This window comes from Agelaius tricolor, unplaced genomic scaffold (assembly GCF_023055355.1).
Source record: "Agelaius tricolor isolate 1412-34295 unplaced genomic scaffold, bAgeTri1.0.p SCAF_28, whole genome shotgun sequence".
Taxonomy (NCBI): domain Eukaryota; kingdom Metazoa; phylum Chordata; class Aves; order Passeriformes; family Icteridae; genus Agelaius; species Agelaius tricolor.
In genome coordinates, this window is record NW_027269288.1 from 5,262,435 (window position 1) to 5,287,592 (window position 25,158).

At 44.4% G+C, this 25,158-nt stretch overlaps 3 protein-coding genes across 3 annotated transcripts in view; 2 read left to right on the top strand and 1 right to left on the bottom strand.

Annotated features, from left to right (window-relative positions):
• The window catches only part of MRPS16 (mitochondrial ribosomal protein S16), a 320,729-nt gene that overhangs the window by 87,144 nt on the left and 208,427 nt on the right, over positions 1-25,158 (top strand). The window lies entirely within an intron of this gene.
• On the bottom strand, positions 3,873-11,932 carry PARK7 (Parkinsonism associated deglycase). The gene is made up of 7 exons (XM_071449009.1): positions 11,176-11,932; positions 8,992-9,125; positions 8,236-8,337; positions 7,467-7,526; positions 6,637-6,706; positions 5,029-5,115; positions 3,873-4,338 (listed from the first exon to the last, which is right to left on the bottom strand). Exons 2-7 carry the CDS (start codon positions 9,079-9,081, stop codon positions 4,178-4,180), a joined length of 570 nt encoding a protein of 189 aa, XP_071305110.1. The 5' UTR covers positions 9,082-9,125; positions 11,176-11,932; the 3' UTR covers positions 3,873-4,177.
• TNFRSF9 (TNF receptor superfamily member 9) lies at positions 12,063-17,361 on the top strand. The gene is made up of 7 exons (XM_071449008.1): positions 12,063-12,565; positions 12,636-12,755; positions 12,939-13,076; positions 13,521-13,587; positions 13,691-13,827; positions 14,052-14,186; positions 15,559-17,361. The coding sequence occupies exons 1-7, from the start codon at positions 12,466-12,468 to the stop codon at positions 15,681-15,683; spliced, it is 822 nt and encodes a 273-aa protein (XP_071305109.1). The 5' UTR covers positions 12,063-12,465; the 3' UTR covers positions 15,684-17,361.

A 25,158-nucleotide genomic window follows, 5' to 3' on the forward strand; every position in this document is an offset into this window, starting at 1 on the left:
TTAGTAGCACTCTTCTTCTTATTGGACACAGCTGTGGCCTGTTAAGGGCAGGCCTGTTCCTGATCTTTGGTGATTGGTACAGCTGCAACTCCTCAGGTGTGAGACCTTCTGCACTATCTTTATTTTCTTACATTCTATCCCTCCACATAGTCCCTTAAATAATAATGTACTGTGGGTGCTCTCAGGATGCAGAGAGCTGGGCTCAACTCCCTCCCCTCTGGGCTGTGTGGCTGGGCCTGCTCTGCACACAGAGCTCTGCCAAGTGCCCACAGATGCTCCTGAAGACAAGGGTGAGGTGCCCTGTGATGCCTTCCACAAGGACACCTGCTGAGTGAAGGAGCTGGGTCTGAGGCAGCACCATTGCAGGGACTCCCACAGCTGCTCCTTGCCCCTGCCCTTCCCTGGATGCTTCTCAAGAAGTGGCAGCAAGAGGCCAAAGGCCAGATCAATTGTGTCAGCAAGGACAGCCTGTCCCTTTTTGCTGTTCTTCCCAGAAGGCTTTTGATTTCCTGCCAAGGGATGATGCTGCAGGAGCTGTAGAATATCCACTGAAGCTCAGAGCAGGGAGTGCTGTCAGAGCTGGGCTGTCAGCTGACAAACCAGGGCACCAGGGAGGCACATCTGCTCCCATTTTACATATTTTTCCTTTCTTTCCATACCACATGCAAGACCACATTCTAAACATGCTGAAAGATTATCTACAATTTTGGGCAACAATTAATTAATTCAAATTAATTCACCCAGGGTTTTGTTGCTTATTTTTCAAGCTTCAAATGTTGCACCCCATGCCCTACTAAAATGCAGTCTCCATATAACAGCAACACATCCTTTCTTCCGAAGGTAGAGAACATGAATGACAGCATGGATGCAGTGCTAGGGAATATTTCTGTAGCTGACACCCTCCTATTTCTCTGTCACCTACTCATCTTTCCAACCAAGTCATGGGTCATCCAGGCTGCTGGAAGACCCATTTTATCCTCCCAAAATTTTTATCATTTTGGGATCACTGCTTATGTTTGCCTCATGATGCATCTTTTTGTTGATAGAAAAAACAAAAGAATCAGATTTAGTAACCATTTTTTGCTCTGACAGTCACTGTGGGCTTCATACCAAATAGGAAGCATACACATAAATGGCTAGCAAGCTGCCCAAGGCTTGTAATTACTGGATGAAGCTTATTCCCTTGTGTGCTTTCACAGCTTTAGTGAGCAGGCTGGTTTGTATCCATTATGGCTGTTTGTCTCCACCCATTCTAAAAGTAAAACTTTTGTCTCTCTAGAAAAGCATCCCTGCTCTGTTGCTGACAGGAACACATTCCTGAGACAGGATTTGCTCAGTGCTGTGCACCTCACCTCCCCCTTTTGGAAAGAAACTTGCAAAGAACTCCAACAAAACCAGACTCTTCACTCTCCACATTTCTTCTACCTCTTCTTCAGTCAGAAGCTTGTCAGTCTGAATGAAAATATTTCCCATCACTGCAAGTATTCACTGATGGCTCCAGCTTCTATGCCCTCTTGTGTGCATTCCTGCTCCTAAGCCATATAATACTTCTCAATTCCCTAAGAGAACTCATTCTCAATGGAGCATTCAAGCCCACAGAACAAGCAGAATCAGGAGAAAAAAACCCCACATTATTCTTGAGAGATGATCTGAGGCATAGAGCAGATGCCAACTGGCAGCTTTCTCATCAGGAAAAAAACCAACCCCCAAACCCTCCAGCTGCCAGGGAACAAAATGCTGAATGTTAGACAGAGAAAAGTGGATGCATTCCCTCCAGTTTAAGCTGGGCTCAGAGGCAGCAGATACCAAATTACCACAGGTTCTAATACTAAAACAAAAGCTATTATTCACAGGTTGCAAATAATAAAAAGGCAAAAAGTTTCAAGTGTACACGAAACAATGAACAGGAAAAGTACCTCAGCTCATCTTCCAGCAGCAGGTAAAAGAGGATTTTATGAACAGAGATACTGAAATGTCAGAAAAAAAGCATTTTGCTAACTGGAAGGCAACTTTTGCTCCCTTGAATCAGCAAATCCCTTAGTAACACTTACCCTAAGAGGAAAATGAGCCTAATCTTAGTTCATACACTTACTTACCCTAACTGAAAGACCAAGTTAATGACACAGAAAGAGAACCCAAAGAAATTCATGTTTGCTGGACATCTGCAATGTAAAAGGTTGAGAACAGGGTCAGCTGTAGGAAGGTAACTGTGATGCAAGCAGCACTACAATATTTTATTTACCAAGTCTTTTGCTGAACACAGTGGAAGAATCTGCAAGTTAAGCAGATACATCCATGGGCTCTAGGCTCATTTTTCTGAGTGTTTTTCCTATTACCATTTTAATGGGAGTGGGAAAGCCCAAATATACACACTGAAAACCTCATTTCTGTAAGTTGAACTCCCTCAGCCTTGGAGAAAAAAAAATTATAATCAAATTTATGGCCACTTTGCTAATGCTTTGTATTCAAATATTTCTGCAAGACTAAAAACAATACAAGCATGGAAATATTTTCCTTCTAATGTTACAAAGCAGTGCTGCCACCCAGGAATGCAGAGCTTTTCCTGTATTCTGAATTATGCCCATTTACAAGGCAAGTAATTATTCCAGATTCTAGGACAAAGACTCTTTCCATCATTTGGTTTACATTTGCATGGCAATACCAGTTAGATGTGCAGATTTACCACACAAACTTGTAAAATCTTACATAGATTACAACTTTTGCATATCTTGGGCACATTTCAAAGCTAGAGAAACATATGAAATATTTCCTAAACAAATTAAGAGACAGAGCATAGAGTTGAAGCAGTTCTTCCAGTAGTTATTAACAACACAGACATTTCTTAATTCTAAATTTGCAAAAGTATCCATGTATTTCATTACGAAAATGCAGTAATTGAGAATGAACTTGTTTCCCATTAAAATAAGCAATCACAGAGGCTCCTGTGCAGTAATTTTCTGAAGTTCAGACTATGCACTTCAGATGTCTGCAGAACCAGATCTCCAGATGCTGGGGTAACTTCAGAGTCCAGTGAGGTGCCATCCTTAGGCATGACTGCTGACAGAGCCAGGAAACATCAGAATGATTTGGTGAATGGAAGGCAGCAAAGATGGAAATTGATGCCAAGTTCTTAATTCTCATGGGAATACAGCTCCAGAACTTCCTCCAGAGACCTGTCCTGCAACTCCTCCAAACTGACAAAGGCTCACTTAAGCCAGGGTTGTAGCAACTTCCAATTTTTAGTAAGCAGAAACAAGCACTGCTACTGGTGGCAACCAAATCCAAACTTCATGTTTTATACTAATTATTAGCTGCCCAAACAGCTCAATGGGTCTGCAATCATTTAATGCAGAAGACAAATTTCAAGATATCATGTTCAACCTGCAGGAACTCTGGGGTGCTTGACAAGGTATGAATATTGACACTTTTCCTTTAGTTCCAACACTGTTGGAAAATTAATACTAATTATTTGCCTTATTTGTACACAAGAAATTGAATGTTTTTTAAACTAATTCTAGGTTACAATTTAATAATCTATGTCATGAAAACAGAGAATATCCTGAGTTGCAAGAGACTCATGAAGGTCATCAAAACCAACTCCTGACTCCACATAGGGCAGCCTAAAAATCCATACAGCCAGGAGAAGTGTTGGAGTAGTGCTGCCCAAACACTTCATGCATGCTAGCAGGCCAGGGGTCATGACCACCTCCTTAGGGAGCCTGTTCCAGTGCTTGGCCACCTTCTCATTGCAGCTCAGACTTCAGAAGAACTGTGTGAGACTCTAAACAGATGTTGTTTTAAATAGTACATGGTGGTAAAGAGGTTTCATGGGTCTGGGTTGGGAGAGAACACAGAAGGGAACAACACACCAGTAGGGATGCTCTATTTTTATTTACTCAGCAAACATTTTTCCATGAGATTTTTAAATGCCATCCAAGAACTAACTAGGATTATTAGATGCTGGCTGCTTTTTGGTGATAGAGCTTTTTCCTAACAGGATGTTTTTACTGAAGTGAAGACCTTTGGCTTGTTAAGGTATCCCAGTTACTAATCCAGGTAAGCACAGTTACTAATTTCACCCACAATTAAAGTGTATTTACAACAGTGCACATTACAGTTATTCTACAAAGGATAGGACTATCTAAACTTGTCCTAGTGCCTCTCCCACACCAGGATTTCAATCTTTCAGTATTAGAGGTGCCTTCACCTGTTCAGCCACTTCCTTGCCCAGCAGAGTTTCCACGATGGCCAAGCCAAACTCAAAGCTGGTGCCAGGCCCGCGGCTGGTGAGGATGTTGCCGTCCTTCTCCACGCGGCTCTCCGAGTAGGAGTAGTGTGCTTGGGGACACAACAGCAGCAGGGTCAGTGTCCAGAGTCCTCAGAGGCCACAAGGACCCCAGCATTGCCCCTGAGCAGCTCATCCCTGCCTGCTGTCCTCAGGGCCCACAGGGAGTTCATTCCCAAGGTGTGGGAATGCTCCTCTGGTTCCTAAAGCTGCTCAAAAAGCTCTCACTGAGCCTGTCAGCTCCCATGAGGTTACTTCTGGAAATCAGACTGCTTTTGTGGAGCTGGTCACAAATTTCTTTTATTCCAAATGCATGCAGAAGATATTGGGGGAACCCATCTGCTCCCCTCCAGCCTCGTTAATGCTCAAGAGTGACCCTCAGTGTTTCACCATCCCCTCCCTTAGGCTGGAGAAAGAAGTGTGGAGCCATCAGCTGCCACAGAACCAAAGCATCACTCCCAGGAGAGCAGGAAAGGTGCTCCCAGAGTTTGCTGTAGGGACCATTGAGGCAAAGAACCATAGGGGCAAGAGATGGCTCAGCCTCAAGGGGATAAGGCAATAAATGCTCCTAACATGATTCCCCCAAGGATGAGAGTGTTAGTGCACCCTCTATTCTCCAGTGATATAGACACAATTCAGAGAGAAAGGCAAGAAAAAAAAAGGCTTTTCTCCTTTTCTAAATTGTGGGTTCAGGTAAAAAAACAAATTTAAAAAATCTGAGAAGGGTTTGGACAGAAACATACCCCCATTCATCATTTTGTCTTTGGCCAAAGGATGTGTTGTGACTTTGCTTCCATACCCAATCCCATGGGCCAGAAGGGCAGTAGGACCTGCAAGAACACAAAGTTGCACCAGTGAGGAATTGCCTTCTGCTGCACTGACAGGAACAGATATTTGGGCATTAGGACCCTCAGGGGTCAAAGCTCACTGGGGACAGACTACTTTTTATAAACACTGATGCCAGCCCTATCTCTGAAGCAAAAAGCTCTCACATTACAGTTCACACTGAAGTCCCACCCATGACTGTGCTGCCTTTGAAGGAGTGAAGAACAACCCACTTCCAGACATTTCATTTAAAACTGCTTGATATTAAGAAACAAAAGGTCTGCATTTCAATCTGAACATTAATTACCTACAATTACTTTACAACCTTGTTAAACCTTGAATTAAGACTTAACAGATAGGATTTCATTTGAGCAAGTCTCTACATGCTGCAGTTGTGTGCCAAGCAGTATTTTGGACAGATCATGGACTAACTATTCCATTTTTGGTTTCAAGAGTTTCTCTTTTCTTTTCATACTTCCTCCTTACCCTGAATTGAGTAAAGAATTTGTGTCAAGAAGTGCTAACTCATCAGACAGGAAATCCTTATGGGAACTCCAAAAGAAACTGAAGGCAGGATTTGTATGACATGAGTTTCATTTCTGTTAATTTGTTTAATTCTGGATTGAGTACAGGAAATAACCTCCTTTGTGTTCAGCTGGAATGAGCTCTATGAATTATCCTGCTTACAAGCAAAGGCCTCTACTGGGCAGATGTGAATTTGGGACACAGATGAAGCAGCACAAGAGCATCACTGCCAAGCTGAGGAATGTTCACAGCCCTGTGTGCCCAGCACCTAAATGGGGAAGAAAAGCAGAAAACCCCTCCAGCAATGTACCAAAATACAAAAGTGAAAATCACCTCCTGGAACACCCTCTGACTGCCTTTTATGCATTCATCATCTCTCTCCTCACTCTCAGCTTCGGCTCCCTAGACCAGCCTTCAGTTGCAATATTGGCAATTTCAGTATTGGCAATTTTTCACTTTGCTTCATAGAACAGAAATCTTACAAAGTTCATGATATGGATGCCAAGCTGTGCAGAATATGTAAGCAGACAACCCTCTCCTCAAAGCAAGTCAAGTCCATTTTTTGCTGCAGCTCAGGAAGGGTGAGACTGTAATTCTATATTTCTGGCCTTCTTTCTGAAGCTAAAGGGCAGGAGTGGTTATGTGAGATAAATTTACAGCAATGATATTCTGCCAGGGCTGTACACTTGCAGAAAGATCATCAGAACAAGCACACACTTTAAAAAAAATCCTAGCACTCTACATGTCACTTTTTATTTTAAAGACAGTAACACAACTGATTGGAAAGAACTAGGTAACAACCTGAACTTGCAGGATAAATGTTCACAATTACTTTAGATTTCTCTGCTATTAAATTTACAAACAAATCAGATGTATGTCTATATATTCAGGCACAAATTCCTGGTACTAAATTACAGGAACACAGATTTCTAATACAGGAAACTCTTCATGCTCCTTCAAAATATCCAAATGCTTTAGAAAGCAAGACTTTGCTAACCCACCTGCACATATTGCAGCAATCAGGCCTTTTCTGCTTTCCTGGTCCTTCAAAATGTCTTTGACAGCAGCAGACTGTATGAAGAAACATCACAAGTCATTGTTTGGAGTTTGGTTATTTGAAGCAAAGTTGAAACAGTTTTCACTAAAATTTTATAAACATATTTTGTACAGAAAACCAGTTGGAATTTTTCCTCCCTGCCCCAGGACAGAGGGCAATGAGAACATTAAAAAGGAGAAAAACTAAAACCAAAACATGCTTGCCCCAGAAGGAAAGAGGAAGGAAATCAGAAGGAACTGCAAGGAAAGTTCACATGAAAGCTGGTTAACCCACGGCCATAAAAAGTTGCTTGAAAATACAGGACCAACAGAAAATAGTATTCATAAGATACCTCCAGACAGTCTCTATAGATCAATTTGTTTGTCTGCCTGCCTTCCACAAGGACTTCATACCAGCCCAGAGACAGAATTCTGCAAGGGAGCAGAGTCCCTTGGGTTTGGACAGTTTTGTGTCTCAGCAATAAATCCTCATTTGCAACTGCTTCATCTTCATATGAATGTGAACAGAGATCTTCCCATAAAGCACAACATTTTAATTCTGTTATATTCTCTCCATTTTTATTCTCTTTTACTTGGTACTCTTGGCCAAGAATTTACCCAGCTGTCCCACCTATATAATCACAAGAAGGCTTAAGACCATTAACAATTGGTTTATTGATTCATGCAGAAGAGAATTTTTAGATGCTGAACTGAATATGCAGGATTACCAAACAAGTGCTGACCACTCCACTGCTCATAAGAATGCCCATGAATTTTTAAAATGCCAGAACTTTACCTCAGACAAGTTTTGAGCCCCAAGGTTCCCTCCAGGCAGGACCACAACATCATAAGGCCCCTAAACAAAGATAAAACTCTTCTGTTGAATAGAGGCTGATACACACATTACACTCTTCACATACATTACCATGTTTGAAGACCACTGCAGCTGATTCAAGTGGCAAGCAAAGAAATTGACCTTTTCTTTCACTGAACAACACTTCATGATCAGAAAAACAGTTCCAATTATGACAAAAATACTACTTCCTGTTCCAGGAAAAGCCTATTATCAATTAAGTCTCTCACAGAACTGACTTTTAAGCCTAGTACACTTAAAAGCTTCAGCAAGCAAGTGACAGCTCTTGTGTTGTAAAGTGGTTTTGCTCCAACCTTACTGTACAGTTCTAACTATGACATTATTTAGCTTCCCATCAGAACTTTTGAGTTGGCCCAAATCACAGTATTTTGTTGAGCCTACTAACAGGAAAAATAAAGCTCTGTGACTGGCCCTTTGCAAAAATCAAATACCTGGGCAGAATTAAGAAATCTGTCTGAACCCAGCAGGGTATGAAGCAGGATGTCACTCAAGTGGGATGTACAGTTCTGTAATTCACTGCTACTCAGAGTTAACACAACATGCAACCTATGTCCAAAGGTACTGCATAAGCTTTCCAAATTCACCTCAGAAATGTGGTGAGTTTTGGGAAATTTGGTGAACTTCTCAGAATGTACCTCAGAAACTGTGAGAGAGACTATGCTGGCCATTATATCAGAGGGTGCTGACCAACCTCTTTTCTGGCATCTTCAAGACTGGCATCAGGACAAATGAAGACATCTCGACTGCACTGCACTGGTTCTTTTCCTGTTAGGCCTGCAACAGTCACCTTGATCTAACAGGACAACAAATATATTATTACAAAACAAGAATTCAGGGCATTTTTCTTATATGTTAGTTCTTAAGTAATAGAAGCAAAGCTGTATTGAGCTTGTTCCTCTTATGACAGCCAAAACGGGAAGCACAGTGATGGAATGACAAAGTAGTGGCAGAAGGTAATTTTTACTTCAGTCATTTCTATATAAGTGAAGTTGGTGTGTTTATTTAAAGTATTATTTTCATTCCTAATGAAACAACACTGTGCTACTACAACTGCAAGAGTAACAAACAGCTTGAGGAATCCCAACAGCCAGAACTGTAGTAAATAGCTTTTCTTGAGCTACTTTTGAAATTCAGTTAAGCAATGTCATGAGCTGCAATGTACTGAGGTTTTCAGACCCCTATAGAAGAGGCACTTCCAGTTACTACACATGGAAGTAGCTGTGTTTTCTGACAGAGTAGGATTTACTTGAAATATTTGCTCTAGTTCACATCAGATTTGTATTTTGAAAGGTTACCAAGAAATGTCAGCATGACACAAATATTTGCTAACCAGAGATGATGGAGGTAAATTTTTACTTCACAGACCACACACTGAATTCCTGGAAATGAACCTCAACTTGAAGCAACGATTTCCCCCTGACCAGATTATTCACTGTCTCATACTCACCCCAGCCCTTCTCATAACATCAGTGGGGATTACAGTTTCCATCTCCTCTGCCCCTTTAGCCAGGATCACCAATGCCCTCTTGGAGGCCATGTCTTGAGGGGCTGCTATTAGAGAGGTGGTTGTGAAGGAAGGGGCTGAGGGGAATAAAAAGATAATGTGGTTAGAAGGCAAATCCCCTCATACAAGTACTCCCTCATGCTGAAAATGAACAGTAATTTGCACTTTTGCATGCTCTTTCATTTAAACCACCTCAAAATTCAGTCAATATTCTTAAAATTCATTTAAATCAATATTCATAATACTCATTTAAATCAATATTCATAACCATCCTGTTTAACTAAGCAGCTTTTTAGAAAGAATGCATTATGATATTAAAATATTAAGGCACTTGGGCAAGTGGGAGGCACAGCACATCAGCACCAGGACAGGAAGCAGCTTGGCCTAATCAAGACCTTAACCATGACTGTGTCTGCCAGAGAGAGGGGTTCAGGGTGGGTGGCAGAGCTGTTTTCAATTTGCACACCCTCACTCTTTCCGAGATGACTGACTCCCACCCAGGCCAGCACTTACAAAAAGGGCTTGCACGAGCTTTGACCTCATGTCTGGTTTTTAGTTTCCACCCAGCATGCTGCATGAGGAGTTTCCTGTGACTTAAGAGTGCCCCTGCAAAATCTCACCAACAGATTTTCTGGGTTATTTTGCAGTTTTGTGGGGGATGAAACACATGTGCACATGTGTGATGGGGGAGCAGACCACAGGACCTAGCAAATGGAACAAACCAGGCTTAAGATATTTTTTTTTTTAACTTCTGAATTCAAGTTGAGGTGAATGGCCAAATTTCCATTTGAAGGTTAAGTTAAAATAACTTTGCATCATATAAAATACCTACTAACTCATACAGGTCTGAGAGAAGGCTGTGAAAGCATCTGTGATGTGAGGAGGCATTTCATGGGTTACTACTCTGGAAGACAGAGATTTCTGTCCTATGCAGGGACCTTCCACCTAGAACTGCACATAGTACCTGGGAGCTCTTCATAAAATGTGATGCATGTTTAGGTGCCTACATAAAATCATCCTCACCCTGCTTTATAGCCTCCTTTAGAATGTTATTTTCTAGGATGCAGTAATATACAGCACAATATCCCACAGCATGCTGAACCACCCCAAGCAGAGTAATTCACTGTGTCATATCCTACTTTTAGGGCAGTTTTATGTACTGTAAATGCAAAGCCCACTGATCAAGCACACCCAAATCACAGGTATTAGTAATAACTCCAGAACAACAGCTTCATAATAGCTTGAGGGTACACATTGATTCTGCAAAATTTTCCTATGAATATGACTAGCAAAAAAAGACCTGAATAGTCAACATGCAGAAATGCTGCACTTGCTTTTTACTGAAGAAAAATAATCTAGATCACAGCTTGCATCCCTGTCTTTCATTAATTCTTCAGATGAAAACAGGCACCTGATCCTGCAACCTTTACTCTTTCTCGTAGTTTTGCAAAATGCAGTCTCTCCATAGTGCCTTTAGATATTTATTGTACAATTCCTGAGCATTAGTACTGTTCTTCATGTGGGTGCATATGTAAATAGCTGTCCCACTACTACGGAAAGACAGTTTTTGAGAAGGCAGGACTAAGTTACACAGACCTAACAACAACTTAATTTAACAAGTCATTTAACAATCTACCTACACATAGTAAATGCCAGTCTCCCATTTGCACCTCAGTGCAGCTAAGGCCGCCTCAAACCTCTCACCCAAATGTTCAGCCCTGTGTGGGAACACGAGCCTTTCTGGAGATGGTGAATCAGAAACTCTAACCAGCGTGGCTTTAAAAGAAATCACACCCTGCAGCGCCCCGAGCACAGAGCCGCTATCCGCAGGCAGGGCAGGGCTGCAGGAGCAGAAGCGCGGCCCGCCCGGGTGGAAAGGCCGCGCGTCCCCATCGGTTCGTGAGGGACACGGCGCCATTCCCCGCGGCAGGGACGGCACGGGCCGGGCCCGGGCATGGGCCGAGGCCTCCTCACGGGCACGGCGGGGCTTCGGGCCCTGCAACGCGGCCGCCTGGGCACCGCAACCCGGCCCAGCTACCGAACCCTCCGCCCACACCGACACCCCCGCCCGCCAGGGCTCTCCGGGCCGGGCCCGCGGCGGCCGCAGCGGCGGCGTCCACAACTCACCTCAGCGGGGCCGCGGGCGGCTCTGGGGCGCTCCGCCCCGGCCCCGGCACCGCCCGCGCTCCGCCCCGGCCTCGCCCCGCCGCTCCCTCGCGCTGCCGGCACGCTCCGCTTTTCTCACGGTCTCTCGGGAACGCAGAGAGCGTTCCGGTGCCCGCACCGCGACACGAGTCACCTCCTACGGCGGCGCGACCGCAAACCGAGCTGCTGCTGCTACTGCTGCTGCTGCCACTGCTGCTGCCACTGCTGCTGCTGCCCCTCGGGCAGCCCCTCACGGACCGAGCAGAACCGAGCTCTTCTCCGCCCTCTGCCCGAAGCGTCTGCCCGACACTTGTGTTTCCTCAGGCTCACGGTGCACAGGGAATGCCTGTGGCTCAGGGATGATGCTGCCCTGGTTTTAAGGAGTTTCGGTGTTTTGAAGGAGAGACAGAGCTGCTAGCGGGGACCTTTAGGACTGCAAAGCCGTGCTGTGTACAAGCCTGCTCGCAGGTGCTGGCAGGCCCGGTCTGGCTTCGGGCTCACGAGAGCTCCGGCAGAGCAGCTCAAATCCAGGGGAGGAGAGCCGGTCATAGGGAAGGACAGCTGAGGGCTCTGCCGGGATCGATGCGGGGTTCAGCTCCCGCTACGGGGCGCTTTGTGTGCTGCCCACAGTGGACTCCGCTCAGAACCCTGGACAGGCTGGTCCTTGCTCTGCCTGCCCGTGTGCCGGCACACACAGGCAGGGCACACACACACGGACCATACGTTCGCTTCTCAGTTATAACTCAGCACCCAGCGTTCACCATCTCTGCTCCTGCCCGGCTCAGGGACAGAACTGCACCCGGGGATTGGCTGCGGGGAGGTGCAGGGGGCGGGACCAGGCCCGGGGATTGGCTGCGAGGGGCCGCAGGGGGCGGGGCCGCGCCGTTCCCGTGCCGGCCGGCGGGAGCTCCGCACGCTCCCGGCCAGGGCGCGGCGCTCCCCGCGGTGCCCATGTGCTCTCAGCATCCCCGGCACGGCTGCGGCCTGCCAGCCCCGCCTCTCGCCTTTCATCTCCCGGGGATTCCACGCCGCACTCACCGGGAAGCCCCAGTGGTGAAAAGGGCGATCGCTGACCGGCATCGCTGAGAGAGCTCTGCGGGCGCTGCCCGGCAGAACTGAGGGGTCGCGCCTCTGGGAGGGTCCGGAAAGTCCCGCCGGGCCGGGGATTCCCCGCCGCCCCCGGGATGACGCAGCCAGGCCCCCCGGGGGCGGTGGCTAAGGGCCGGTGCCGGGTGTCCCGCGCGCAGTCCCCGCTCCGACCCGCTCCGACCCATGGCTCCGGGCCGGGCGCTGCTGCCCGCGGCGCTGCTGGCGCTGGCGCTGAGCCCGGCACCCGCGGCCGCGCTGCCCTGCGGCGCTCACTGCCCGGCGGGTAAGGACCGTACCGGGGGGCGGTGACCGCCGTGTCCCGGCCCGTGTGACCGCCGTGTCTCGCCCCGCAGGTACCTTCGCGAGCCCCGGCTGCGGACGGGGAGCGGGCGCGCCGTGCAAGCCCTGCCCGGCCGGCACCTTCTCCAGCGCGGCGGGAAGCAGCGACTGCAGGATGTGTCGGCACTGCGAAGGTACCGGCGGCGACGCCACCAGCCCTGCTGGGACCTCCCGTGGCAACGCCGTGCCCGGGTGGCACCTGCCCGGCGGGGGACGCGCCTCTGGCCAAATAACGCTGAAGCCGCCAGCCTGGTTCTTGTGAGAGCAAAGGTCCACGCTGGGCATGCTGTAAGCTAACACTGGTTTTCCCCTTGCAGCACCGTTTCGGTATTTGAAGAATTGCTCCTCAACCAGCGATGCTGAATGCACGTGCAAGGAGGGCCATCGCTGCGGCGATGATCGCTGCACCTTCTGCACCCGAAGCTGTGGCGTGGGTCAGGAGAGCACCAGCAACGGTAGGATCACCTTTCCCCAGCAGCTGAAAGCCCCTCTGCTTCCTGCAGCAGACAGAAGCAGATAGAGGAAGGACCTCGAGAGATAAAAGCTGCCACCGGTGCTAAGCACTCTGCATGGTGTGTGGAGTGAGCTCGGAGCAGACAAACCCACCACACCGAGCCCTAGTGCAGCTCAAATCCTGCACCAGTTAGTTCCCTTTGTATGGCAGCTCTTTGCCTGCCAGCATGAGGAAAACAGAACTCTGGAGTTAGGCATGGTTTGTGGCATCTTGTGCCAAATCAACTGTACTGGTCTGTGGCTGACAGGGAAAGACTTGCCTTGCATACTCAGAGCTGCTTATGAAGTGGTAATTCTGACATTGTACAAGCAGGCAAAAATAATGTTTCATATGTTACATTTTAAATGTTATCTTGTACAATTTTACCTGTCCTTGTCTGTTGAAGGTTGCCGGACTTGCCGCTATGGAACCTTTAATGATCAGCCCAATGGCTCCTGTAAAAACTGGACAATGTAAGTAAATAAAAAAAAAAGTTTAAAATGCTACTGCTATTACACTTGACTGGAATTTAAGAAATTTTTTTCTTTTCCCCATTTTGCTGTAAATGTCCTTCAGATGCTCTGGAAACCAAATCCTGGTGCCTGGAACTCCAGCAAAAGATGTCATTTGCAAACATGCTTCAGTTAATTCCACTTTAGTCACTACTCTACCTACAACATCTCTTGACATTCCATTTTATATCACCGTGCCAGGTGAGTCATTGTGCAATATTGCTTATGGAGGTAAAGAATTATGACCTACTTAAACATACCGTAGCACATTCACCTTCCATTCAAAGCAAAAGTCCTTCCTTCTATGCATTTCCAGTGTTGCAGACTGATCCAGAAGCAGAATGGGAGACAAAGTTTTCAGCCAATTCAAGGGCAGTAGAATTTTGTTCTGTTAAGACTCTCAGAGAATGTTATTTGTTTTCTAGGGAAGGATGTTCAGGCAGACACAATCAGGATTTCTCTCGCTGTGGCTGGGCTGTCGTGCTTGGTGTTTCTGCTGCCTTTGTGCATCTGCTTCAGTGTCTGGCAGAAAAAGAAACTACATGCTGTCTTCAAGAAAAGTAAGATAAATACACTCTTCAGTTTTTCTTTTTGAAACTAGACAGAAGTCAGGAATCCAGGTTAAGTGCCTTACAAAGGTAGTTGCAATAGCTTTGGGTTTTTCGGCCTTGTAAGTCAGAAGCAAATGAAAGGGAAACAGTTTTGGAATTTTTATTGCAGAAAGCAATAAAAATTTGCTGTGGGCGTTAGGTCAAGTGCATGCTTATCCTTATAAGTGGACTATTTGTGATAGATGAGAAAACTCAGCTGCTCCAGTTAAAGGCCAGTTCCCTTTATGACTTCCAAGCATCATCCTTGGCCTGTGTGGCTGTAACCCCTTGGAGTTCTCTCTGCTCCAGAGAGGACACAGGGCCTGCAGTGAGTGTCTTGGAGCTCTGGCTGCAGAAGGAGAGGGGCATCAGTCAGGGTGTGCTGCTACACAGGAGCAGAGTCAGCCTGAATCCAGCACTGCCCTCTGAGAGCTCCTAAGTCCTGGGCACAAAGATGAAGCTGATTCCATTCAATGTTGTTTATGGTTGGTTTGTTCAGTTTTTTGGGAAGTTCTCTCTCCCTTTCTCTTCCCCTGTTCTAAGGATAAAGTCTGAATCTTCTAGTGTAACTCTAAATACATTAGACCATAGCAGTGCAAAAATCTATTTCCCTCATGCTGGTTTTCCTTTCATTGCCATGACAGACAGACACCAGAGGCCCTGCTGAATTAAGGAAAACAAAGTGTGATAAATTAGTTTTATCAGATACACATGCTGTAGAGGAATAATTTCAGATTATAGAATAATGTGGAAGATTTTTTTTTTTCTTCCTGACATCCTGCATTTGTCACAGAGGGATGGTGAAATAAGATGGCTGAATAAATGAACAGAAAGGGGACATTTGTCCAGTTCTGGGCCCTTCACTTCAAGAAACATTGGGGTGCTGGAGTCAGTCCAGAGAAGGGTAACAAAGCTGGGGAAGAATCTAGAAGGTAAAGCCTTTGAGGAGTGGCTGAGGGAACTGGGGTTGTTTAGTCAAGAGAAAAGAAGGATCAGGGGAGACCCTGCCCTCTCCACCTCCCTGAAATGTGGCTGTAGCCAGATGGGGATCAGCCTTTTCTCCCCGTGGCAGGACAAGAGGACACAGCCTTAAGCTACACTGGGGAAGTTCAGGTTGGAGATGAGGAGGAATTTCTTCCCAGAAAGGGTTGTTAAAGACTGGAATGGGCTACCCAGGAGGTGATGGAGTCACTGTCCCTGGAGGTGTTCAAGAAACAACTGGACATGGCACTCAGAGCTCTGGTCTGGCTTACAGCATGGACAGTCAAAGGTTGCACTAAATGGTCTCAGAGGTCTTTTCCAACCTAACTGATTCTGTGAATCTGTTCTTTTTTTTTTTCAGTGCACACACCTGAACAGTCAGTTCAGGAAGAGGATGCCTGCAGCTGCAACTTCCCTGAGGAAGAACAAGGTGAATATCAGAGTCCTGGCAAATCCACAGAATTGAGAGATCTTCTGGAGAACTAGAACTTGAACTGTCCAAGTCAGCCACATTTTTCTTTTGGAACACAGAACAAGAAGCTGTTTATGTAAATAAAGCAGGTTTCAGCACTTGAGTGCTATAGCAGTAAAAATCTCAGCCACCGGGGAAAAGGTATTTTTTAATATTTCTTAAAAAAAGAATAAAAACCCTCAAAACTGTTTGCTGATTTTCTTCCTCTACGAGTAAGGATTTACATGTAGAAAGAAATACTGCATTTTAAAGCTCTAACAGAAGTGCAGAATAGTTTTCTGGTCCATCATTAATGTTACCTGAGCCATAATTTACATGCATTCCAAAAGGATCTGAAGCTAAAAAGGAGATCACATTGTAGAGTCACAGCCATCCTCTTGAGTCTGGAGCTCCTCCCAGCAGTCCTGGGGTTTGTGTCTAAATACAGATGGAGCTCATTTGATCCCATCACCCCTGGAAAAAGATCCCTCACCACTGCACCCATCCTTACATGCAGGGGAAAAGAAGCCATGAAAATCTTGAGCTGCAAAGTGCTCCACAGCAGCATCTGCTGTTGTGTTGGCTGGAGGGAGGCAGTGGAAACACTGAGAGAAGCTGTGGTTGACTTGAACTTAGAAATAGCTGTAACTTTGCAGCTGGACTGCACCACCTTCAGCCCTACATCATTCAGCTTTGATCTTTTGGGTGACGTAAACTTTATGTACATTGCAGTTGTAAGTGTGATATCTTTGTGGTACTATTTTTGTAACTGAGGTTGGAAAGATTTTAACATCAGACACTGTATCTGTCTCTTTGATCAAATATCTGTTAACTTTGGTCTTGAGAAAAAAGAAAATACATGTTTGAGTCAGGACATTCGCAACACGGTTTTTAACCATTTACAAAACTCACATATTTTATTACTTCACTAAATGTTATTCAAAAAATAGAATCAAAACCCACCAGTATGTGGGTTAAAGGTGATTTTCCCCTCTCTGATTTCAATGAAGGAAAAAACTATTTTGCATTTGAACAACGACAAGCCATCTCTTCATTCAGCAGGTTACAATAGCAGATTCTTTTCACCAAGCCACACTTACACATTACACATAAACTTATGTACAAGTAAATATAAAATAGTAAGTTTTAAATAGTGAGAAAATAAGTGCCATAAAAAGCCTGAATGGTGAAGTTTTTATTTGTATCTCTAGCTCAAGTCTTCTCTCTATTGGTACTTTCAACCATTACGTCAAAATCACAAACTTGAAGGCGTGAACAGGACACATGAAAAGCCACCAAACTATTTATAAAGCTATCTATTTATAAATCAAAGAGTGACCTTTACATCATTAACTATATCTTAAAACAAGACAAAAAGACTATTTCTGCTTGTCATTAATTTCTAGCTCAAACATAAGGTAGAGAATTAATGTAACTCAAAACATCTGGTGTTTTCTCCTTGGAAAAAAAGAAGTAACGACTGGAATTTTACATGTTGCTACTAAATTCTGCATATATTTTGAAATGTATTTTTAAATGCTTCAAACAAAGTGCAAACCCCTTATTCTTCTTGTCCATACCATACCTGAAGCAGAAATAAGTCTGCTTAGTGACCAGTGAGGACACATTTCCACCAAAACTGGAGTTCTGGAGTGTTTCAGGGAATAGTCATTCACAAAAGAAAGTACATTCTGAATAAAATGTTAGAAACAACCTTCCTTCCAATCAAAGAAATATGTGGATAATCTTACCTGTGACTTCTGTCATTTGAGAGTACTGAGGCCTGAATTAATGACAAACAGATTTAGTTGGCACACACATCTGCTGTCAAATGTGTGCAGATGATACAGTTCCATTTCACAGCAATGCACCGTCCCCAGCCAGCTCTGGTGGCCTCAGTTCCTCTGCTGCCTCCCCCTGCCATTTTCCCTGGGCTGACACTGAGGGGATGAAGGGACAGCTCTGAGCCAGCAGGGCCAGGTGGCACCAGGTCAGCACCCAGCAGGGACATTTTTCCCCCTCCAAGAGTGGAGAAATGGCAGCAAAAGCATCTGCAGAAAAACCAAGCTCAGTGAAGTGGCTGCACAGCTCTGATTTGAACAATGGAGCTTCTGGGGGTTGCTTGTCTCTGGTTTTTGTTGTTTTTAGGCTGGGGGAGCTCTCACCCCACATTGCCTTTGTTTCCCAAATATTACATGGAGCAGGACGAAGGCAGGATTGACTGGAAGCATCTGCCAGCATGGTTTTTTTGTTCCCTAGAGTGAATACTCCTTGGTGGGTAAAACACCTTTTCTTTTGTATATTTTTGCTATTAATACAGCTGTTGTTGTTATTGTTATTGTGTGTCTCATTCCACTGCTTTCTGGTGTTAGGAAATTGCTATTTCAAACCATGATCTCTCCTTCACTGGAAGGGGTAGGGGAAAGAAGAGTGGCTTATTTGGAGTTTAATTCCTTCCAAGCTCCAGGGAGACTGAAGCCTTTCAGTCATCAAAGGGAAGTTCTAAAGATGAGGGAGAGGGACTTTGTACACTGACAGTGACAGGACAAAGGGGAATGGTTTTAAACTAGAAGAAATTTCAATTAGGTGTTAAGAAAGAAAGAAAGAAATTCTTTAAAAAAAGTAAAGAAAGAAAGTTTTTACTTAAAAGAGTGGTGAGGCCCTGGGAGAGCTTGCCCAGAGAATCTGGGTTTGCCCCATCCCTGGAATTGCTCAAGGTTAGACAGGACATGGAGCATCCTGATCTATTGGTAAGATCCCTGCCCATGGCAGGGGAGTAGAACCAGATGATCTTTAAGGTCCCTTCCAGCCCAAATAATATTTTAATTCTATGGTAACTCTGAGTTTTAAGTGTTCTCTGCTTTCTGTGCATGTCTATTTTTTAACAGTCATTTAATTTATTATATGGCAAGCAAAATGGAACTGGGAATGCCCTGATGACTCTCAAGCAGCCCAGGTGGCTGAGGATGAGGTAACAGCCAGATGCAAGCTTTTTGAATTTCCATCTGTTTTTCTTGGAAGTCAGAAAGTGTCCTCTTAGCCAGGCCATGTACAGAGGCCCAAGTGATGTCAGCAGAGTTCTGAGGGCATGGAAGAAAGAGAAAAATCTCTTTAAGATAAGTATAAGCAGAGGAGCCTGCTGCTTTTTTATTGCATCCAGAACCAGCACCATTTCCTGGCATAGTTAGTGGCACCAGTAATTAAAATCATGTTCATCACATCCCTTGGCTTTGAAATTTCTTGCAAGAGTTGTGTGGCTAAGGAAAGTAAAAGGTTCATAGCAAAAGGGTTTCTGTTTCTCACCTCCTGTACAAACAGGAGTTTCTGTGCCTAATGCTTCTGGATGGTAGAGACTCTGAGACTGCAGGGGCTCCTTTAAAACATGTAAATTTCAAATAATTTTCTTAAAGCAGAATATCATTTCTTATTTTCAGTCTTTCTATCAGATCCTTCACAGGACAGAAGTAGAGTCTTCTCTGGGAGAAGACTACCTTTTGCACAGATGATGCAAAAACCTTTGTGGGAGATGTTCCATGCCAAGGAGACAACACACAGGAAATACCAACAGGCAACTTGTACCCCCTCCACTTGACTTTTTGTCACCTGTTTGAAAGTCAGGGTAAGTTGCATTCTTAAAACTACACAAAGTCTTATTTTATAACCATGTGCCACCTCAGGTCCTCTCTCAGCTGGGAACAAACCTTTCCTAATACAGGGGGCTGCAAGAGGAGCTTCTCCACCCCACAGGTTCTGTGTTAGCTGAGCATAACAGCTGCTGGATATTGTCCCTGCCCTCACTGTAATAAGAAATTTTAATACAATCTACAACAAAAAATGGAATTTCTCTCTAACATCAATTTGGCAGAAGTTTGCTGTGATATCACCAATGGTTTCCTTTCACCTTCTGGATCCTGGGTGGCTGCCAGGTCAAGCACCAGACTCTACCGAACCAAAGTGGATTGTACTTCAACAAAAACCTGAACACATCCTGAAACCAGGGAAGATCTCTCCTGTTCCAATCTATTTGCTTTAAGAAAATAAATTTTATTTGATTTAGCGAATGGAAAATTGCACACACAGACACCTACTTCAATTTAAGGATGACTTATCACTTAGTGTACCTTAAACCTGTTACACCTACTCTCAGTTTACATAACCCAAACTGAAACAAGCCACTCAAAACTGAAATAAAATATCCAAGTTACCCCTTTAAGTCAGTTTTAAAACAAATCTTAGTTTACTTCACCTCACTTTTCTCCTGCATACAAACACTTCAGCAGGTTTAAAACAAACCAAATTTGGAAAAAGAAAAAGAGAAAGGTGAGTGGAGAGGTAAAAGAGACAATGTACCTTTAGATACAATACCATAGACTTTAGGAATATTAAAAAAAAATCCTTCTAGTATTCAGAGCTTTGATATTTTGATACTGTCAATTCAGAACAAGCATAAACCATTTAACCTGAAGAGAACACTAAGCAGGCCTGCCAGCAAGCAGGAATTCTTTGCTAAACTGGAATACAGCTCTTAAACAGCGAAGATCCTACAGGTCTGACTGCCAAGAAAACACATTCATTTACAAAACAACCTTGAAGGACTGCTTTAAACCTCAAGTTGCCCAGTGAGACCCATGCCAACCCTCCCCCGTTAAATACACGTATTTGCCCTGAAATGTGAATCACTGAGCCTGCAGAGATTCCATTTAATTAATAAAAAACTCTGATAGCAAAGGATTAAAGGGATTATGCAGCCAGAAAACAAAGTAAAAAAATTAAAGTCTGCTTTTGTGTGCCATTCATTTACTGCCTACGCTGAGTGGACGACAGCTAAATGCCAAAGATTATTAGCATTCCTCTTAATTAGTCAGTGGCTCCTGCCCACACACTGAACTACCTGAAATTTGTCCTCTGATATCAGTTATGGATATTGGAGTGATAAGTAATCCTAAGCCTCTGTGATAAAAACAGGAAGAACATGAGTACAACAAATGTGAAGAGCTAGATAGAAAATTTTTTTAAAAAAGCACAAGGACACCTGTGACAAAACTGTTTTGTTCTATCACCACTGTAGATTAAAGTCCTTATCCTCTAGCTCTTAGAAAATGAAACAGGGCAGAGAGTAAAACAATGAACAGATAGTAAACTATTACTAAGTTTCCAATTAAATGATTTGTAGTAAGAAACTAATGAGTCAGAGCACCATGCAATTAACAGAGTATGAAGTAGTTTCAGGCAGGGAAATCTGGAAGGTGATTCTTATTGCCTCTTGCAATTTGTTACTTTACTGTTTCTGCACTTCCTCCCTTTGGGCCAGAGAAAATACAAGACAACAGCCTGGCCTGCCCACTCCATCATCCTAACTACATAGAAAAGAATCAGCAGTGAATTGCTGCTTCCCTTTTTGACATTAGTAGTACCAGTTTTTGAAAAAATTGCATTCGTAGCCCTAGGAGACACAAGTGTTAAGCTGGAATTCACTCCTTTAAATCCTCAGCTGAACAGCTGTCTGTGTAGGCAGCCTCCAGGAAATAATTTGTTTGGAAAACCCCTCAATACTCTGCTTAAAAATAATGAATGGTGTAAGTTTAAGAACAGAACAAGAGTGAAAAATATCATAGTATGCAGCAATCACACCTATCTCTGCAGCAGGATTAGCTCGATAATTTTTTATTACAACCTAAATTAAACCTCAGGAAGGCTGTGCTATTGCTTTAAAAAGAAAAATGCTACCCCCAAAATCCAGCCAAAGACACAAACAGACATCCCCAAGCCAACCAAACACACCCTGACGCCTCACAAACCCAACCCAAACACACACACACTGACATCCCAATGTAAATACACACACACCCCTGACACCCTCAAAATCCAGCCCAAGACACAAACACACCAACATTCCCAACACAAACACACCAACACCCCCAGACCTGTATGCTCCTCCAAACCCAGCCACACAAACACACCCAACACCCCCAAACCCAACCACACACACAAACACACTGACCCCCAAAAACAAACACACCAGCACCTCTAAACCCCAGCACACAGAGAACACATTGACCCCCCAAACATAAACACACCAACACCCCCAAACACAAACATGAACACAATGACCCCCCCCAACCTCACCACAGACACATTGACCCCCCCAAACCCAGCCAGCCACACACACCCCATCTCCCACACCCAAACATGCATCCCCAAAGCCCCCCAAACTCAAACACATCAGCAGCCTCAAACCCAACCAAACACACACCAACCCCCCCAAAACAAAACCCACACACAAACACAGCGATCCCCCAAACTCAAACACATCAGCAGCCTCAAACCCAACCAAATACACACCAACCCCCCCAAAACAAAACCCACACACAAACACACCGATCCCCCAAACTCAAACACATCCCCAGCCGAACACACCGACCCTGGACCCTCCCTAAACCCAAACCCAGCCCAAGCCCAAGCCCCCGCAGGTCCCGCAGCGCCACCTCCCGGGGCCAGCGCCCCCCGAGCCGGGCACAGAGCCCGGGGGGACCCCGAGATCACCCGGCCCTGCCCCTGCCCTGCCCAGCTCCGGCCCCTGCCCTTCCCAGCCTTTCCCATCTCCTGTTCCTGCCCTTCCCAGCCTTTCCCATCTCCTGTCCCTGCCCTTCCCAGCCTTTCCCATCTCCTGCCCTTCCCAGCCCCTCTCTGCCCCCACACTCCCCACCCAACTCAGGGGAAAAGGATTGCAGTTCTGGCTAGCTCGGAGCTGATTTGGACTACCCTGCATTACTGAAATATTTGTAAAGGTTTTACCTTGAAAATGTCTCACCACAGAGTTCTCTGCGACAAAGAAACCCAAATTGGGAAATTTTACCAATTGCAAGGTTCCAAGTGCAGCAGTTGTGACAGAAATGTGTGCACCTCTCATAAAATGGGCCCAAGCCTCCTGCTTGCCCTACAGCTGGGACTGATGGAATAAGAATGGACAGAGCTACACAAACAGCCTGTGCCTGTCAGCTGCTTTGTGCTGCTTTCTCTGATGACCACTGTATTGACCAGAAAAATGAAATAAAGCAGTTTTTATTTTGCTTTTATCCAGATCACAATTTCTTATTAGAGTTGAACAGATTATTTGGGATACCTTGGCATAGCAGGTGAAAGGCACAGAGAAAGTTCCAGCCTTGCTGCAGATGTGTTCCTCTCCTTCCTTACACACTCTGCTGTCATAATTTCAGTTTTAAAAATAAACTGTAATTGCGTAGCTAGTTCCATTACTTTTTTTTTTTTTTGGTGAAAGAAACCTTATTTCAAGATCTGGTTTCTGCTCCTCAGTTTGCATCTGCGTTATCCAGAATTCAATTCCCATAAGATATTGACGTGCTGCGTTTCCAAGTCTCAGTCATGCCAGATTTACTTTCCTTCACGTCAAGCAGCGTGAAGGTTCAGGTTGGTAATTCTGCAGTGCTGAGAGGACAGGGCAAGCAGGGACCAGTCTGTCAAGCTTCACTTGGAGAATATACCCAGACTACAGTGGGCCAAAGAGCAAGAGGGTTTTTTCCCCTCAAACTGGTGGAAATTATACAGAGCAGCAGTGTTTTGGCAGCTGTGATCCTGTGCTCAAGAATTTTTACATCTTGCCAATTCTGTAGTAAAATAAAATATCTTCAGAGAGGCCTAAGGAGCCACCATCACACAGGGGTGTGTGTCCAGGCAAGCACATACTCACCCACACACCTTCAACCCAGCTCAGAACAAGACAGCCTAGGTCAGAACCTCTCAGAGGCATTACAAAACATTAAAAGAAATTCTGAAGATTAAATACTCCTGTGCATTACAGCTCACACACAGTGAGCAGAGGAAGCATCTTCAAAAAGAAAGTTAACAGCAGGTTGTGGTTAGTTTTTTCCTTTGGTTTCCATATTCTCCACACAGGCTATTTTCAGCACACATTAAAAGGCATAGTATAAATAGGGCAATGTAATTTGGTAGCAGAAAAAACCACCTTATTGCATATATGATCTCACAAGGTAGCTATTTCAGTGTGCAAAATAAATCTAGAAATCATCTTATGTAGCTGAATAATCAGCTAAAATGTTAAACTTTCAGTGAAAATAAACTTTTTAGGTGTTAATGAGAACAGGTATCAGCAGTGACAGCAAAGCAGAATACCCCAAACCCCTGTACAATAGCCCCTACCAGAAAAATTAATAACAGTGCAAATATTTTCCAGCCAACATGTATGACTCACTGAAGCAACATGTTAAGTTAAAATTGTAGTAAAATTCAATGAAGAGATGGGTACTCATACAACACCAAGCTCACCTGCAATTACAGTGCCAGTACAAAATCATTCTACTGCACACCTCTCTTCTTGTAAACTAAACTCAAGCCAGAGTTTTACACTAGAAATCACATCCTCTGAAGAAGTCCCTCATACAAATGCTCCTGGTAAATCACACCTCAAATTCCTGGTTTTCTGTCACAATACTTGACTAACAACAACTCATGCTTACTTGCCATAAACCAGTTGGCAACAGGGGAAAGAACTGTTGCATTATAGATTACACTTCATCCATACTATTTTACACAGAAGTAGATAATTTTTGGTGATGTATGTGATTAGTTTCATTGAGTCTTATTTTTTTTTCAACGTTGTCTTGGCTATACTAGCAACTTGTTCTTCATGAGCCATCATATTGTTTCTTCTGAATGAAGGATGATCTTTTAGGATAGGTTATATTTATATATCATATTTATATATTTATATTTAAATATATTATACTTATATATTTATATTTAAATATATTATACTTATACATTTAAAGTTATATTTAAATATATTTATTGCTTAGATTTTGTTCAGGAACTTGTTCAGGAATTTTATCTACTGCAATACTTACTTTGTTCAGTAATTTATCTACTGTAATAATTTTACTACTGTAATTTATCTACCTACTGCTGCCCTGAGGCACTTCCAAAACTAAATAAGCATAAATAAGAACTTTGAAAACTCTCCCCACAAAATTCTGCAGAAGAGTTTCAAATCAAGAACTTCCAAGTTCTCAAAGTGCCATTCCCATTGAGTTCCCTCTCCCATGGACCCAGGGCTCTGTACCTTTGTTTGGGATGAGCTGTTTCCTTGCTTGGCCATGATGACGTTGGCACTGTCGCCCCAGGGAGACGCCTTTGACATTTTGGGAGAGCAAAGAGTGCAGAAGTGACAAAGGAGAGTGGCTAAGTGACAAAGGAGAGTGGCTAAGTGACACCTCCAGCCCTAAGCAGAGGCAATAATCCTCGGGCAGGTTGCCCAAGTTGAGCATGACGCACTCCAGGAGGGCTCTGAGATGCTGAATCTTCCTTGAGGAAAGACAAAGGACAGCAGCTGCTGGTCAGAGTGCTTCATTAGCTTTCCTTGGAGGATGCCTAGGGTGAATATTGATAATACCATTGTCATTGATAGTTCACTGAAGGAGAAGCATTTGTACAGAGCATCCAGCACCAACAGTGAGATCATGCATCAAATCAGAG